The 14,820-nt window shown below is 41.5% G+C and overlaps 1 protein-coding gene across 6 annotated transcripts in view; it reads left to right on the plus strand.

Annotated features, from left to right (window-relative positions):
* Positions 1–14,820, plus strand: part of MXRA7 (matrix remodeling associated 7) — an 89,097-nt gene that overhangs the window by 58,795 nt on the left and 15,482 nt on the right. For 3 of the 6 annotated variants that reach the window (XM_070739815.1, XM_070739818.1, XM_070739817.1), the window contains exon 3: positions 8,519–8,615. In XM_070739815.1, coding sequence (XP_070595916.1) covers positions 8,519–8,615 — 97 coding nt within the window. Of the gene's footprint in view, positions 1–8,518; positions 8,616–13,128; positions 13,210–14,820 lie in introns of all 6 variants that reach the window. The other 3 variants (XM_070739816.1, XM_070739819.1, XM_070739820.1) reach the window with 2 other exon arrangements.

Raw genomic sequence — 14,820 nt, forward strand, 5'->3', positions numbered from 1 at the left:
AAGGGCCCAAGGCCCCTCCCCATGGCCACCACTTATGCTATTCCGGACCGAACAATGCCGCCCAGGCTTGCTCGAACCCATGCAAGGGATCCGGAATCCCTTGGAGAAACCTAGCAAGAGAGCGGCGCTCTCGAGCGAGGGTGGTCGTCCCTCAACCAACCCCAGTGTTGTTGTTGTTGTTGTTTTGTAAATAATTGGGCAGGGCCCAGCTTTCCCCCCAGTAGGTGGGGTTTGTACCCTGGACCCCCCCCACTCCCAACCGTCCCCTTTCAGGGGCAGGGGCAACCTGGAAGCGGCATGGGCGCCCCGCTACCCAGACGCATGGCCGCACACACAAAAGGGGAGAAACAAGCCCCTCTGCAGCAAACCCCTGACATGCAGGGAACGGGTCCCACCGTGGTGGCCCCCATGTCCAAGCTCCCTGGCCCCGACGGGTAAACCGTCAAAAGGGGGAAGGCCATACGGCCTGGGTTGGCGGGGTCAAACCCCCCCGCCCCCGACACACCAGGCCCTGGCAAAAGCAGCCCCAGGGGCCTGTGGTCCCGCCCTAGGAGCCAGGAGGGGGGGGGCAAACCTGGGTACAGGTGTCCCCCCCCCTGAAACAAAAAACCCCAAAAACTGGGGCCGAGAGGCAACAATACTTAAATATTAAGTTAGACCATAACTACCGAAGTTTGACCATGACTTCGCTGAAATAGCGAAGGCTTGGAACAAACTTCCAGCAGGCCCGGAAGATGAATCCACAGTAACAGAATTCAAACATGCCTGGGATAAACATATATCCATCCCAAGATAAAATACAGAACAGAACAAGGGCAGACCAGAGGGGCCAATGGGTCTACCCTTGCTGTCATATGTTCATGGTGCCATATAAAATATATAATTGTAACCATCATCAGTCCCATTATTATTATTATAATCTATGTGTACCCGTGGTTCTTATTTTACACAGAGGGAACCGGGGCCGCCCGGGCCCCCAAGAGGGCAGCGAGAGGCCTCTGCCCAAACAGGCAGCGCAGCAGCAGGAAGCTGCCGCCACGGGCCCCACTGTCCTCCCTTTTTAGGCATTTTATGTTTATTTATTTTATTGTTTCATGGGGGGGGGGGCACGCAACGGGAGGGGCCGCCCACGCGAGCCCTCCGCCCGAGCCCCCCACGTCCCCAGGGGGCTACCATAACGATCCCCCCCAGAAATAGGGGGGGGGGCAACAGCCAAATGGCACCAGGCCTGGCCTTCCCGCGAAAACCGAAGCCCCCCAAACCATTCCCCCGAGCCTCCGATGAGGCTCTCAAAATGGCGACCGCAACACGCGGCCGCCTTACAGCGGGGTGGGGGTGGGAGGCCTCACGCCGAAAGCTCGATGCTGCCCCGGAGCTCCTCTGGAAGATGGGCAGACCGCCAGCCCCGGATGGGCCGAAGCCTGCTGACCCGACGAGCAGGCCACCTCCAGCCTCCAACGAGGCCTCAAAAGCGACAGCCGCCTCCACGCGGCCGCCGAAAGGCTCCAGGAGCAGACAGCCAAGTGTCTGCTCCTTAGACTGGGCCACGAGGCCCCCAAGGCGACGGCCGCCTCCACGCGGCCGCCGCAAGGCTCCAGGAGCAGACAGCCAAGTGCCTGCTCCTTAGACTGGGTCCGCCACGAGGCCTCCAAGGCGACGGCCGCCTCCACGCGGCCGCCGCAAAGCTCCAGGAGCAGACAGCCAAGTGTCTGCTCCGATGACTGGGTCCGGGCGAACAGGCTTGGCCCAGGGCCTGCAGCCCTTAAATAGGGCCAGCAAGCCCCGCCCGGTCCCCACGTCATTCCAGGCCACGTGGGCCTGGCTTTCCCGGCCGAAATCTCGTCTCGCGAGATTTCGGCCGAAACAAAGATGGCGGCCGCCATGGAAGAGTCCGGTGTCTGCCCGGCCCTTCCGCAAAAGCGCCGTGGCCGGTAAGTCGAGCCGGCGATATTGTCTTCATTCATCTAAGTCCTAGAGACATGATTCTTTCCAAGCCTAAATCAGATACAGTTACATTCCATCTGACATTTTAGTATCCATATCATTTGCATCAATGTTCTTCAACTGGTTCTCTCAAGATGTATTAGACTGCAACTCCCAGAATTCAAAATCAAAATACCTCCATTCCTAATAATTGTTCTATGTATGGGATGCAAATGTTTAGATAACCATACAATGATACCAAAAAAAATACATGGTAGAAGACAGGAAGACCTGGAGGAATGTTGTCCATGGGATCATGATGGGTCAGACATGACTTCACAACTAACAACAACAACTGTATCTGCAGCCATTTCGTGGTCATCTAGATTTTTGCAACCTAGTTATGATATGCTTATTTCACAACTCATAACAAACCGTAATCTCATTTGTACTCTTTTGCTCTTAACACATTGTATAAATCCAGTCATTATATTTTGTATATTCTGGCTTAGCACATTGTAAGAACTCAGTTGTGGCTTATTCAGATAACATTATTCAGATAAGTATGCCACATTCAGAGTTTATTCTGCCAGAAGATACCATTTATATCTCGGAATATAATTTTCATTTTTAAGGCTTATAGAAGTCTAGAACTTTCAGTTCATGCACAGTTGACAGGACTCCAACGCTTATTTTTTTTACAAATTGTCTTTGAATTCCATCAAATGATTTTTTTTTCAAACCTCTTCAGACCTTTGTTTCCCTTTCATATCTTTGTTTTGCAGTTCAGTCCTCCTTCATTTTTCAGGATCCAATCTGGGTAGTTGGGTTGAACATTATCCTGGGACACATATATTCACCCTTGTTCATTTTCTCTATCACTAAATCACCTCAGTGATCTTCTTTCACAGTGGTCCTTCGGTTGGAAAGGCTACAAAAAAAAAAGGCTAAGAAATTGCTGTTTGTCCTGTGCTCTGTCCTAAGATCAAATTAACAATCATTTTGTTCACATAATAGGATATTTGTATGTACTCCCCCATTTGATTGGGCTATAATGCTCTAATAAAGTTTGTTTTTAATAACAGGTGTACATTATGTTTCAGCTGTTCCAAGCTTGAATCACATTATTGTTGTCTCACTAGATTGTTCTAACCATTAGTTTAAAAGTTATTTTAAGATTGGAACTCTTCCAGTGAAGTTGGAACAGCCTGTTTTGTACTGTAGTTCAAACTTAGAATGTTTTACACACCCCTATTTTTAAGACACCACAAACCTATTGTTGCTATTTCTGTACCATTCTTAAACAAAGTTATCATTTAAAAATTCAAGCAATGCAGAACAGTGATATTGAAATTATGATTGTGAAAGCCATTTTACGGATGATAAAAATCCAAGTGAATTCAGTATTGAGGCATATGTGAATCAATGGGAATTACTCACATTGTATTATTCACAGCCTAACATTCTACTATAAAGAGGCATACTAAAGGACTTTCACTTGAGGCCTAAATTGAAACTGTACAAAATCTTGCTAGGAGAATCGGAAACTTTGTAAATGGTCAGTAATAAAGAGTAAATCCCTAAGTTTATTCTGAGAATCTGAGTTGAAATGGTACAGCCTTGCAGATGAGTGGACTTGTTTATTAATTAGAACAAGAACCTAGAATTTGGAAAGGGACCTTGGAGGTCTTCTAGTTCAACCCTCTGCTTGAGCAGGAGACCCTATACCATTTCAGACAAATGATCGTATAGTTTCTTTTTAAAAGCCTCCGGTGATGGAGCACCCACAACCTCTGAAGGCAAGTTGTTCCATTGGTTGATTGCTCTCACCATTAGGAAATTTCTCCTTAGTTCTAGGACAGTTGTTTCTCTTCTTGGATAGTTTCCATCCATCGTTTCTCATCTTTTTGATGCTTTGGTGCTTTGGAAAATAGTTTGAACCTCATTTGTATGAGCTTCACAAATACTGGAACATTTCTATCATGTCTCCCCTAGTCCTTTTTATTAGACTAGACCTAACCAAATCCTGTAACTGTTCTTTGTATGTTTTAGCCTCCAGCCATTGTTATTGTTATTCTCTGCACTCTTTCCAGAACCTCAACATCTTTTTTATATTGTGGTGGCCAGAACTGGATTAAGTGCCATCAAATTGCTGCCAACTCTTAGCTACCACATAGACAGGCCTTCTTAAAAAAATGTACCGTATATCCCATTCATCACTACATCCATCTCCTATAATTGAATCATCCTTTTCCTTTCTTTCCTTCTACCTTTTCCAGCATTAGAGATTTTCTCCAGAGATTATAAACTTCTCAAGAGGCTATGCCTAATAGGATAACCATAATGTCCACTCTATTCATTTTGTATATATGCATATGGGACCTACAGTACAAGTCATAGGAATGGAGTTTGCTCTTGTTCACACTTGATCAGCTATGCCCCCTTCCAGGTTTTCTCACCCATTTCCCTCCCAACAATTAATTTTTCATGGCACTTGAGCATGCCCAATATTGACTTTTTAAAAAAAAATTATGGTATATTTCATTGGGCTTACCCCCCCCCCCCAAGTCTGCTGATGTTACCATCTGTGTAGAAGGTGCCATTTTGTCTGTGTAAACCTTGATGCTTATAACCTTAACATAAAAATAAATTTGGATGGTAAAAATTGGCTTTTTCGTTTCGGCTCTCAAGGTCACTACAATTTTCAGATATTGTGGCAAGACAACCTTACTAAGTGCTAAGCAAATATTTTACAAAGCACGTCCTTCCCATCTGCGTCCTAGTGATCCCAAGGGCAACAGGGCTTGGACCTTTAATGAAAATTACATGTCATTTCTGGCTAAAGCTTATTACAGATTAGGAGCAAAATCCTATTTGATGGCTTTCAAATGAGTTGCAAATTGCTGACAGTTTTGTCATTATGCTGCTAATATTATGGCATCTTTGTGTACTCAGATTAGCTGCATTATTCAGACTCTAATGTTGAAAACATCACTGAACCTCTTTTGACAACTATGGTATCAGCACTGTAGTTGCAAATAGAAGTTTTTAAGAACGACATTCTCCACACTGTCTTTCTACTAAAAAAAAAGGCACAGCTGCAACTCCTTGGTTTAGGCTTTAAACTGAAGGGCCAAAGAAGCAGCAAATAGAGAGGTGTATAAAATGAGACAGAAGGAGGCGAAACAGATAATATATGCTGCTAAAGCCTCAAAAGAGGAAGAAATAGCAAAATCTGTAAAGAAGGGGGATAAAACCTTCTTCAGATATATTAGTGATAGGAAGAAGAAAAACTGCAGCATCACAAAGCTTAGTACCGGGAATAATACATGCATTAATGGGAATAAGGAGATCGCTGACCATTTCAATAGCTACTTCTGTTCAGTTTTCTCAAAGGACACCTTACAAAATAATACTATAGAGGGATATAGCATTGCTTCCAGCTGTACGGATTCAGCTCCAGTGATCTTAGAAGCCGATGTCTTAGAAGAACTTGAAAGATTAAAGATAAATAAGGCAATGGGTCCAGATGGCATCCATCCCAGAGTTCTTAAAGAACTCAGATCTGTCATTGCTACCCCCCTGACTGATTTGTTTAACCAATCCCTGTTAACAGGAGATGTTCCTGAGGATTGGAGAATGGCCAGTGTTGTGCCTATCCACAAGAAGGGCAGTAGAGAAGAAGCTGGAAACTACAGGCCAGTTAGCTTGACATCAGTTGTAGTTAAAATGATGGAGACTCTACTCAAAAAGAGGATAAATCAGCATCTAAAAAACAATAACTTATTGGACCCAAATCAGCATGGCTTTACTGAAGGCAAATCGTGTCAGACTAATCTCATTGAGTTCTTTGACTATGTCACAAAGGTGTTGGATCAAGGTGGTGCCGTGGATATTGCCTATCTGGACTTCAGCAAAGCCTTTGATACGGTTCCACATAAAGAGCTGATAGATAAATTAGTGAAGATTGGACTTAATCCCTGGATAGTTCAGTGGATTTCAAGCTGGCTGAAGCATAGACATCAGAGAGTTATTGTTAATGGCGAGTATTCTGAGCAGAGACAGGTTACAAGCGGTGTGCCACAAGGGTCTGTTCTGGGTCCTATTCTTTTTAATATGTTTGTGAGTGACATAGGGGAAGGTTTGGTAGGGAAGGTTTGCCTATTTGCCGATGACTCTAAAGTGTGCAATAGGGTTGATATTCCTGGAGGGGCCTGTAATATGGTAAATGATTTAGCGTTACTAGATAAATGGTCAAAGCAATGGAAACTGCAGTTTAATGTTTCCAAATGTAAAATAATGCACTTGGGGAAAAGGAATCCTAAATCTGAGTATCGCATTGGCAGTTCTGTGTTAGCAAAAACTTCAGAAGAGAAGGATTTAGGGGTAGTGATTTCTGACAGTCTCAAAATGGGTGAGCAGTGTGGTCGGGCAGTAGGAAAGGCAAGTAGGATGCTTGGCTGCATAGCTAGAGGTATAACAAGCAGGAAGAGGGAGATTGTGATCCCCTTATATAGAGCGCTGGTGAGACCACATTTGGAATACTGTGTTCAGTTCTGGAGACCTCACCTACAAAAAGATATTGACAAAATTGAACGGGTCCAAAGACGGGCTACAAGAATGGTGGAAGGTCTGAAGTATAAAACGTATCAGGAAAGACTTAATGAACTCAATCTGTATAGTCTGTAAGACAGAAGGAAAAGGGGGGACATGATCGAAACATTTAAATATGTTAAAGGGTTAAATAGGGTTCAGGAGGGAAGTGTTTTTAACAGGAAAGTGAACACAAGAACAAGGGGACACAATCTGAAGTTAGTTGGGGGAAAGATCAAAGGCAACATGAGAAAGTATTATTTTACTGAAAGAGTAGTAGATCCTTGGAACAAACTTCCAGCAGACGTGGTTGGTAAATCCACAGTAACCGAATTTAAACATGCCTGGGATAAACATATATCCATTGTAAGATAAAATACAGGAAATAGTAAAAGGGCAGACTAGATGGACCATGGGGTCTTTTTCTGCCGTCAGTCTTCTATGTTTCTATGTTTCTATGTTTCTAAATAAATCTAATAAATAATAATAATTGAATCCATTCTTACTGTGAAGCCGTGGTTTAGAAGCTGAAAAAGAGGTAAAATCTCTGGCTGGGTATTGGTTTATTTTAACATTTAAATGACAGCATATTTGCAGTTTAGGAGGATCAGGAAGGATAATTTGTTATTGCATGAAGAAAAGGGCCAGATCCCAATCTAGAGCATTAAAAATATGTTCTTATCAGGTGATGGAAAAGAGGAATGGATGATTTCTATCAATTTGTGGCCAACTAGTAGCAGTAGTCCATATTAACACAGAAATTGGATTCACACATTTGTACTACATACTATAATCATTATTTATACAATGATTCAGGATATACAGTGATACCTCGTCTTACAAACGTCTCATCATACAAACTTTTCGAGATACAAATCCGGGGTTTAAGATTTTTTTGCCTCTTCATACAAACTATTTTCACCTTACAAACCCACCGCCGCTGCTGGGATGCCCCGCCTCCAGACCTTCCGTTGCCAGCGAAGCACCCGTTTTTGCGCTGCTGGGATTCCCCTGAGGCTCCCCTCCATGGGAAACCCCACCTCCGGACTTCCATGTTTTTATGATGCTGCAGGGGAATGCCAGCAGGGGAATCCCAGCAGTGCAAAAATGGGTGCTTCGCTGGCAATGGAAGTCTGGAGGTGGGGTTTCCCAGCGAGGGGAGCCTCAATGAAATCGCAACATTGCAAAAACACAGAGGTCCGGAGGGGGGGTTTCGAGGACTTCGGTGTTTCACTGAGACTCCCTTCACTGGGAAACCCCACCTCTTGCCTTCCGTTGCCAGTGAAGCGCTCGTTTTTGTGATGCTGGGATTCCCCTGCTGGGATTCCCCTGCAACATCGCAAAAACACAGAAGTCCGGAGGTGGGGTTTCCTATGGAGGGGAACCTCAGGGGAATCCCAGAAGCGCAAAAACGGGCACTTCGGCTGGCAAAAGGGGTGAATTTTGGGCTTGCGCGCATTAATCACTTTTCCATTGATTCCTATGGGAAACATTGTTTCGTCTTACAAACTTTTCACCTTAAGAACCTCATCCTGGAACCAATTAAGTTTGTAAGACAAGGTATCGCTGTACTCTGTTTTTAATACAAATAATTTTCATTATTGGAAGCCTTTCTACAACTCCAGGTTTTTCTCTTCTCCAAATAGCTAGATCCCCAAATCTGTTTCAGTGTTGAACCAAATGGGTTAAAATTCCTCCTTATAAATCAAACACACCTAAATAACTGTTGGTAGGATCCAGCAATTATTTTCATTCACCAGATTCTACCTTGTATATGAACATAACTGGGAAGGAGTCTACAGAGAGGGGCGGCATACAAATTCAATAAATAAAATAAAATAAATAAATAAATAAACAAACAAACAAACAAACAAACAAACAAATAAATAAATAAGGAGGGGGGGGAAAGGATATTGACCAGAATACGATTTTTAAAATGACATGTTTCAATATGTTAATAACTTTACCACAGGAAATAGCCTTTCTCTTCTTTCTCTCGTAGCAGATGAAAAGTTCTCTCTTAAGTATAGTCCTGGCAAACTGAGAGGAAACCAGTATAAAACAATGATGACCAAAGAAGAACTTGAAGAGGAACAAAGGTAAGTTGGATTTTCTTTAAATTCAACAGAATAACTCAAGATTCTGACCCCTCTCGTTTCCTCTAAGTTGCCGTATCCCATCAAGTATAGCTGATGTTAGGTATACTTAGCTTTTCCAGTTGAACCAGTATAGTCTTCTTAGGATCAAATATTAATTATTGGTGATGTCTCAGTCATGAAGAACCTTCCCCACTTTCTTGGAAATATATCTGTTGGTTGCTTCTCATTTTGCAGAACATTTGTCAAAGTATTACAATACTTTGTTTAACAATACAAAGTTTAACAATACAATACAATACAAAGTTTAACAAGACTTCACATAAATCTTGTGGTTCCATACCTTTAAGTTTTAACAAGACTTCACATAAATCTTGTGGTTCCATACCTTGGTCCTTATAATTATTACCAAGTGCACTAAAGTGATGACAGAACAAATCTTCATATCCCCCATTAAAAATTTCTTCCAATTCTAACATTTTACAAAAACTGTTTTTATTTGCCATAAACGCCAAAAGATATATGGGTTAAAATTTTCAGTTTAGCATTAAGAAAATTAATGCTTCCTGACTCCCAGACATTTGGCTATTCAGAAATAAATTCAATAAATTACTTGCTATCTCAGAAATTGTTTAGGAATAGTATGGTAGAACAATTGCAGCACAGATGCAGCTGGGAATAAGTATATACTGTACTGATAGAATGTGTTTAAGACGTTGTTTTACTGGTTTTAAAAAATAGATCAATACTGTATTCCCTTTTGCTAAAAGTCTTGCAATTCTGGCTTATATTATTATAATACAAATTTTTTACTAAAATTTGCTTACAAAATTTTGCTCCATTATGTTTACTGTGAGCCTAAAAAAAACGTGTTTCTAAATAGAGTTCCAAAGTCTGATCCATTAATGATCTGACTAGATGAAGTTATGTTCTTGCAAATTTAATCAACTCCATAAAGCCCAACCTTTACTTTAAAAATACATTCTTCACAACAATTCTATTGTGGCATTATTAGTATTCAGCAATAACATATCTAAACTATTAGGATAAACAAAAGTAAAAATATTACTCTTTCATCTATCAGAATTTAGCTGAAAATGCTACTAAAGCTACAAAAATGTATGTTTTGGAATAATTCCCCCTGATAAGGAGAAAAAGATGAAAGAACATATAAACTCATAATTATAATAGTTAATCAAACTGAATGTGACTCCTGCAAACAAAATTCCCATAGAATAACAAGATAAGTTTTTATCAGGCCAACTGTTGCTTTCAGTACAAATAATTTGGTTCATTTGTGTGGATCCCTTTCTTTTGATCAGAAAGCTGCATATTTTTTTGAGTAAGTCAGTGTGGAAGGGAAAGGGACATGGTAAAAAAAATGGGTGCATGAAATGCAAAACTGAATTTGGTTCAATTGAAAGTTAATTGAAATTAAATACAGTTAATTAAAGCCATAGTATGATTTTTTTTCTGTGTATTTAATTTTATATACTAAATTAAAAATTACCATATTTGTCAAAACTGGGGAGGAATTGAGGTCTTAGTGTTATTTGGAATAGAGTAAAGTAGGGTAGAGTAGAGTAGAGTAAAATAGAATAGAATTTTATTGGCTAAGTGCTTTGACACACAAGGAATTTGTCTTGGTGCACATGCTCTCAGTGTACATAAAAGAAAAGATACATTTATCAAGAATCATAAGGTACAACTGTTAATGATAATCCATGTACAAATAAGCAATTTGGAGGAGGATTATTTGTAAATCTGGAGCATGAATTGTGCATACCTTGACTAGGAAGAATCAAATCCAAGGGATGAGTTTTCCTACACAACTGTGTAGAATTTCAGGCAATTCAGTTTTTGTCAACCCTTCAGTACTGCAGCATGAGAAGTTGTCTATACCAATGTTCCTCCTGTTTAACTAGGAATGTCAAGTTATCCTTGCATGTTGTTACCCAGTTCTTGATCTAAAATGTACACCAACAGACAAAATTAATTCTTAATTAGCAGTTAGCCATCTCTACTGTGGTTTTTTTTGTTGGGGCCAAGCCATTATGTAACCACGCAGAGAAGACAAGAGAGTCCTGTCGGTGAATTTAACAGGTTTTAAATGTGTATATAGGTGTGGTGCCCTAGCAGTTAAGATGTTGGGCTTGTTGATCAGAAGGTTGGCAGTTTGAGACCATCCACATGATGGAGTGAGCTCTGGTTCCTGCCCCAGCTCCTGCCAACCTAGCAGTTCGAAAGCATGAAAATGCAAGTAGATATATAAGGTACTGATGGAAAATTATGAGCGATCCATGTACCTTGCTCTATAGCCATGCTGGCCATATGACCACGGAACCCATCTTCAGATAATGCTGGTCCCCTAGAGTTGGGCACAACTCGGTAATGTAAACTTCTTCCTTTAAATGTATATGTATTCAGTTTAGACATACAGATAATCCTTTTATCAGTCCTCATTTGGAGAAGGGTATACTACTAAAACAAATGATATGCCAACCGTATACAGTAGATTGTTGGAAAAGGAAGAGTCTTTCCTAAAGTATTGGGTGTAGTACTTTTATCTGCTGAATTGTATGTCCAGAAGAGATCTGGAGCTCTCTTGTCTGCTCCATTGATTGTCTTACAAATGGTCTGTTTGATTAAAGAGTTGTTTTGTTGAAATGCCTTTAAATATTGTTAGTGCAATGTTTCTTTGGGAGAGTTTTACAATAATTTAAGGAAAGATACAAATCCACGAATTTGGATTATTTGCCTGAGGTTCCTCTCTGTATAATCAAAGCTCATTTGGGTATACATTTGTGTATTACCATCAATACTTTGAGCCATCTCAGACTATAAGTATTATTTATCTCCCATTATTATTTATTTCCCAAATTATTAGCTAGTTTTTAACTGAGGCATCACTGGGCAGCAAAAGAGGCTCTAGATAATTATCCCATTGCTGTGTTCATTTTTGTTTTGTGAATTCATGTATTTCCTCAATTTCTTCTGCCTATTGATGAATCTAGTTTCACTAGTTATGATTAGATATTGTCTTCCTGGGCCTTAGATTATTTATTTGATTCTATTGGACACTATTGGAAAATACGCTGGCTCTGTTAAAAAGTGCTATTGCTAACATGTTGTAAGCCGCCCTGAGTCTAAGGAGAAGGGCGGCATAAAAATTGAATAAATAAATAAATAAATAAAAGTGGCATCAATAGGCCTTTAGAGGCTAGAGCTATAAACCCAGGTAATGCTGTGGCTATACAGCAGTCAGTCATGCATAGCGTGCTCCAGTGTGGCAAAACTTGCCATATCAGTTGTGTACCATAGTCAGCTGACCAACTACTATTATTAATCGAATTACATACGTCATCTCGTTATACAACCAGCAGATGCATTTTGAGCCCTTTGGAACTAAATGCAAAGTTGCATCCATTCCAGATACTGTACTATGTACACAGGCTTGCTTTGACAATTCTGTAGATCAGCCTCCTCTGATATATTCCACCTGCCATCTTGCTTGGAAATGTGAAGGGTTTGCGTCCCACACATCTGAAAAATTACACAGTCAAGTGTAAATGTTAATTTATCAGGCACATTTTCAGGAATCCTATATCACTCAGAATAGGTTGCACTTGGAGTGGCTTTGTAAAAAAAAAAAAAACAAATAGAGGAAAAAATGCAACTATCATTATTGTTATTATTATCATCATCATCATCATCATTATCATTATTATTTATTAGACTTGTATGCCGCCCCTCTCTGAAGACTCGGAGCGGCCATAACAAAGCCTCTTGAAAAAAAACACCTTTGGGACAATGATGAAACAGGATTCCTTGACCTTTGTTGCACAAGTGTTGAAAGATAACCAAAACTGATCTTTAACCTGACACAAACCTGAGTAACTCCCTAGGACGGCTCTTTCCTAAGGAAAGAAAGGGTTTGTTAACAACCTTTTTCACCACCATGATTGACTAGGGTTTCCTGTGTCCTGTATCTGTTTTCCAAATTCGCCTGCCCTACTTAATGCTTGCTGCCTTGGCCTATGCAGAGCTGTTTGCAAACTCCTTTCCCACCCCCACCTCCTCTGCTAATGGGCGTCTGGAAGACTATTGCATTTCTTCTAACGGTTTCTCTGTTTCTTGTCACAGTGACCTTGCTGTCTGTCTGTGTGTGTGTTTGTTTGTTTCTCCCAGTCTTCTTCTTTTGTTTTTTCCTCCCCTCCTTCGGAGAGCTGGTGGTGGCATCAGCATTTTTCCATTTCAGGCTTTTCCAAACCCTCCTCCTTTGTTGTGGTTTCTTTGGGCAGGGTTGCCCTCAGGTAAGGAGCTACACTGAACCAGCTGAGGAAAGCCATGCCACCCGCCCTTCGAGCCTTCGGTTCTTCATGCCATGTGCCTGCGTGTGCATCCTGACCTTCCTTGGCCTTCTTTCTCACCCCCACCCCCACCCCTCCTGTTGGCATTGCCTGGCATTGCTGCCATTTTGATGTGACCCAGGTTTGCTGCGTTTATTATATTGCAGGATTGAGCTGACCTCTGACCTCACATCCCTGTAGCAAGTACCTTAGGTCCTCGGCCACAAACATTCTAGCAAATCTTTTTGGTAAGGAGATGATACTTCTTAGAAGTAGTGGTTCCACCTATAACCTCTGCTAATGTGACTGGAAACTAAAGTTGACCCTGTTTGCCCCCTCCCCCTGCACCCCCTCCCCTTCTCCCTATTCATAACTAATAAATTAGTCTCCCTCTCTTCTGTGCCCCCTTTCATTTATCAGGAGCACCGCAGTTCAGCGGAACAAAAGAGGTGCACTTTTACCTAGTGGAACATATGCTGCTGGCCTTTCCCATCTATTACCTCACGCACAGTCTTTAGCTAAGAGCAGGAACATGTCTTTCCAATTTGAAGTCTGAACTTTGGGCAACTTGGCCAATTCAGTGACTTCTGGGGGGGGGGGGAAGGGGAGCAGTCTGTAACTTTTGGGCTGGAGGAACTGTCTATCGAAATCAGTCATATGAAGCAATTTCTATGGAGGAGATTAAGGCTGAGAAAGTTGCTCGCTTGAGTCAGTATATTGATATCGGCAGAAAGGATTTGTTTTTCAATGCAAAGCTGCTGCTCTTAGCTATTTATTTGTTTGTTTGTTTTGTCCAATACACAATAATACACAATGAGGGTTATAGAGGGTATCATCAAGTAGAATGTATTAAAGGGGGAATAGAGGAGAAAATAAAGGAGTGAAATATAACTGAGAGAATAGAAGAAAGATATAGGGATAGAAGAGAAGATATAGGAGAGACAATAGGACAGGGGACAGTGGGCACTCTGGTGCACTTATGTACGCCCCTTACTGACCTCTTAGGAACTTGGTGAGGTCAACCGTGGATAGCCTAAGGGTAAAATGTTGGGGGTTAGGGGATGATACTACAGAGTCTGGTAGTGAATTCCACGCTTCGACAACTCGATTACTAAAGTTATTTTTTACAGTCAAGTTTGGAGCGGTTAATATTAAGCTTGTACCTGTTGTGGGCTCTTGTGTTGTTGTGGTTGAAGCTGAAGTAGTCTTTGACAGGCAGGACATTGCAGCATATGATCGTGTGGGCAATACTTAGAGCATGTTTGAGGCGTCTTAGTTCTAAGCTTTCTAGACCCAGGATTGTAAGTCTAGTTTCGTAGGGTGTTCTGTTACGGGTAGAGGAGTGAAGAGCTCTTCTGGTGAAGTATTTCTGGGCATTTTCAATGGTATTAATGTCAAAAATGCGGTATGGGTTCCAAACAGATGAGCTATATTCTAGGATGGGTCTGTGGCACAATCAATCAAATTACATGCTTCAATCTCTTTTGTTTAAATCAGCATCAGTTGCGCACTACGGATGGCACTGTAGCTCTTTGATATTTTGCCCTACAAGATGCAATGTCTCCCATTTTTGCTCCAATATTTATAAGCCTATTTGTAAGGGCTTTGCAGACACCGGAGAATAATAGTCCTTAGCTTGTTCTATAGGCATCAGAATAAAGTGACCTATTTCCTCAACATGCTGCCCTTGCCCACTTACAGGAAAAGCTCTTCGCTTGAGTTGCAGATCTTCCAGAAAAAGTGAAGATATTGCTCTTTATTTTTGCTGCTCTCAGAGCTTGCTTGTACTCCTTCAGGAATCGGGCAACATGAAGAGAGAGCAAAACAACAGGGAAGGAGAGCAGTCAGTCAAAGGGGCT

The sequence above is a fragment of the Erythrolamprus reginae genome, chromosome 2 (assembly GCF_031021105.1).
Source record: "Erythrolamprus reginae isolate rEryReg1 chromosome 2, rEryReg1.hap1, whole genome shotgun sequence".
Taxonomy (NCBI): domain Eukaryota; kingdom Metazoa; phylum Chordata; class Lepidosauria; order Squamata; family Dipsadidae; genus Erythrolamprus; species Erythrolamprus reginae.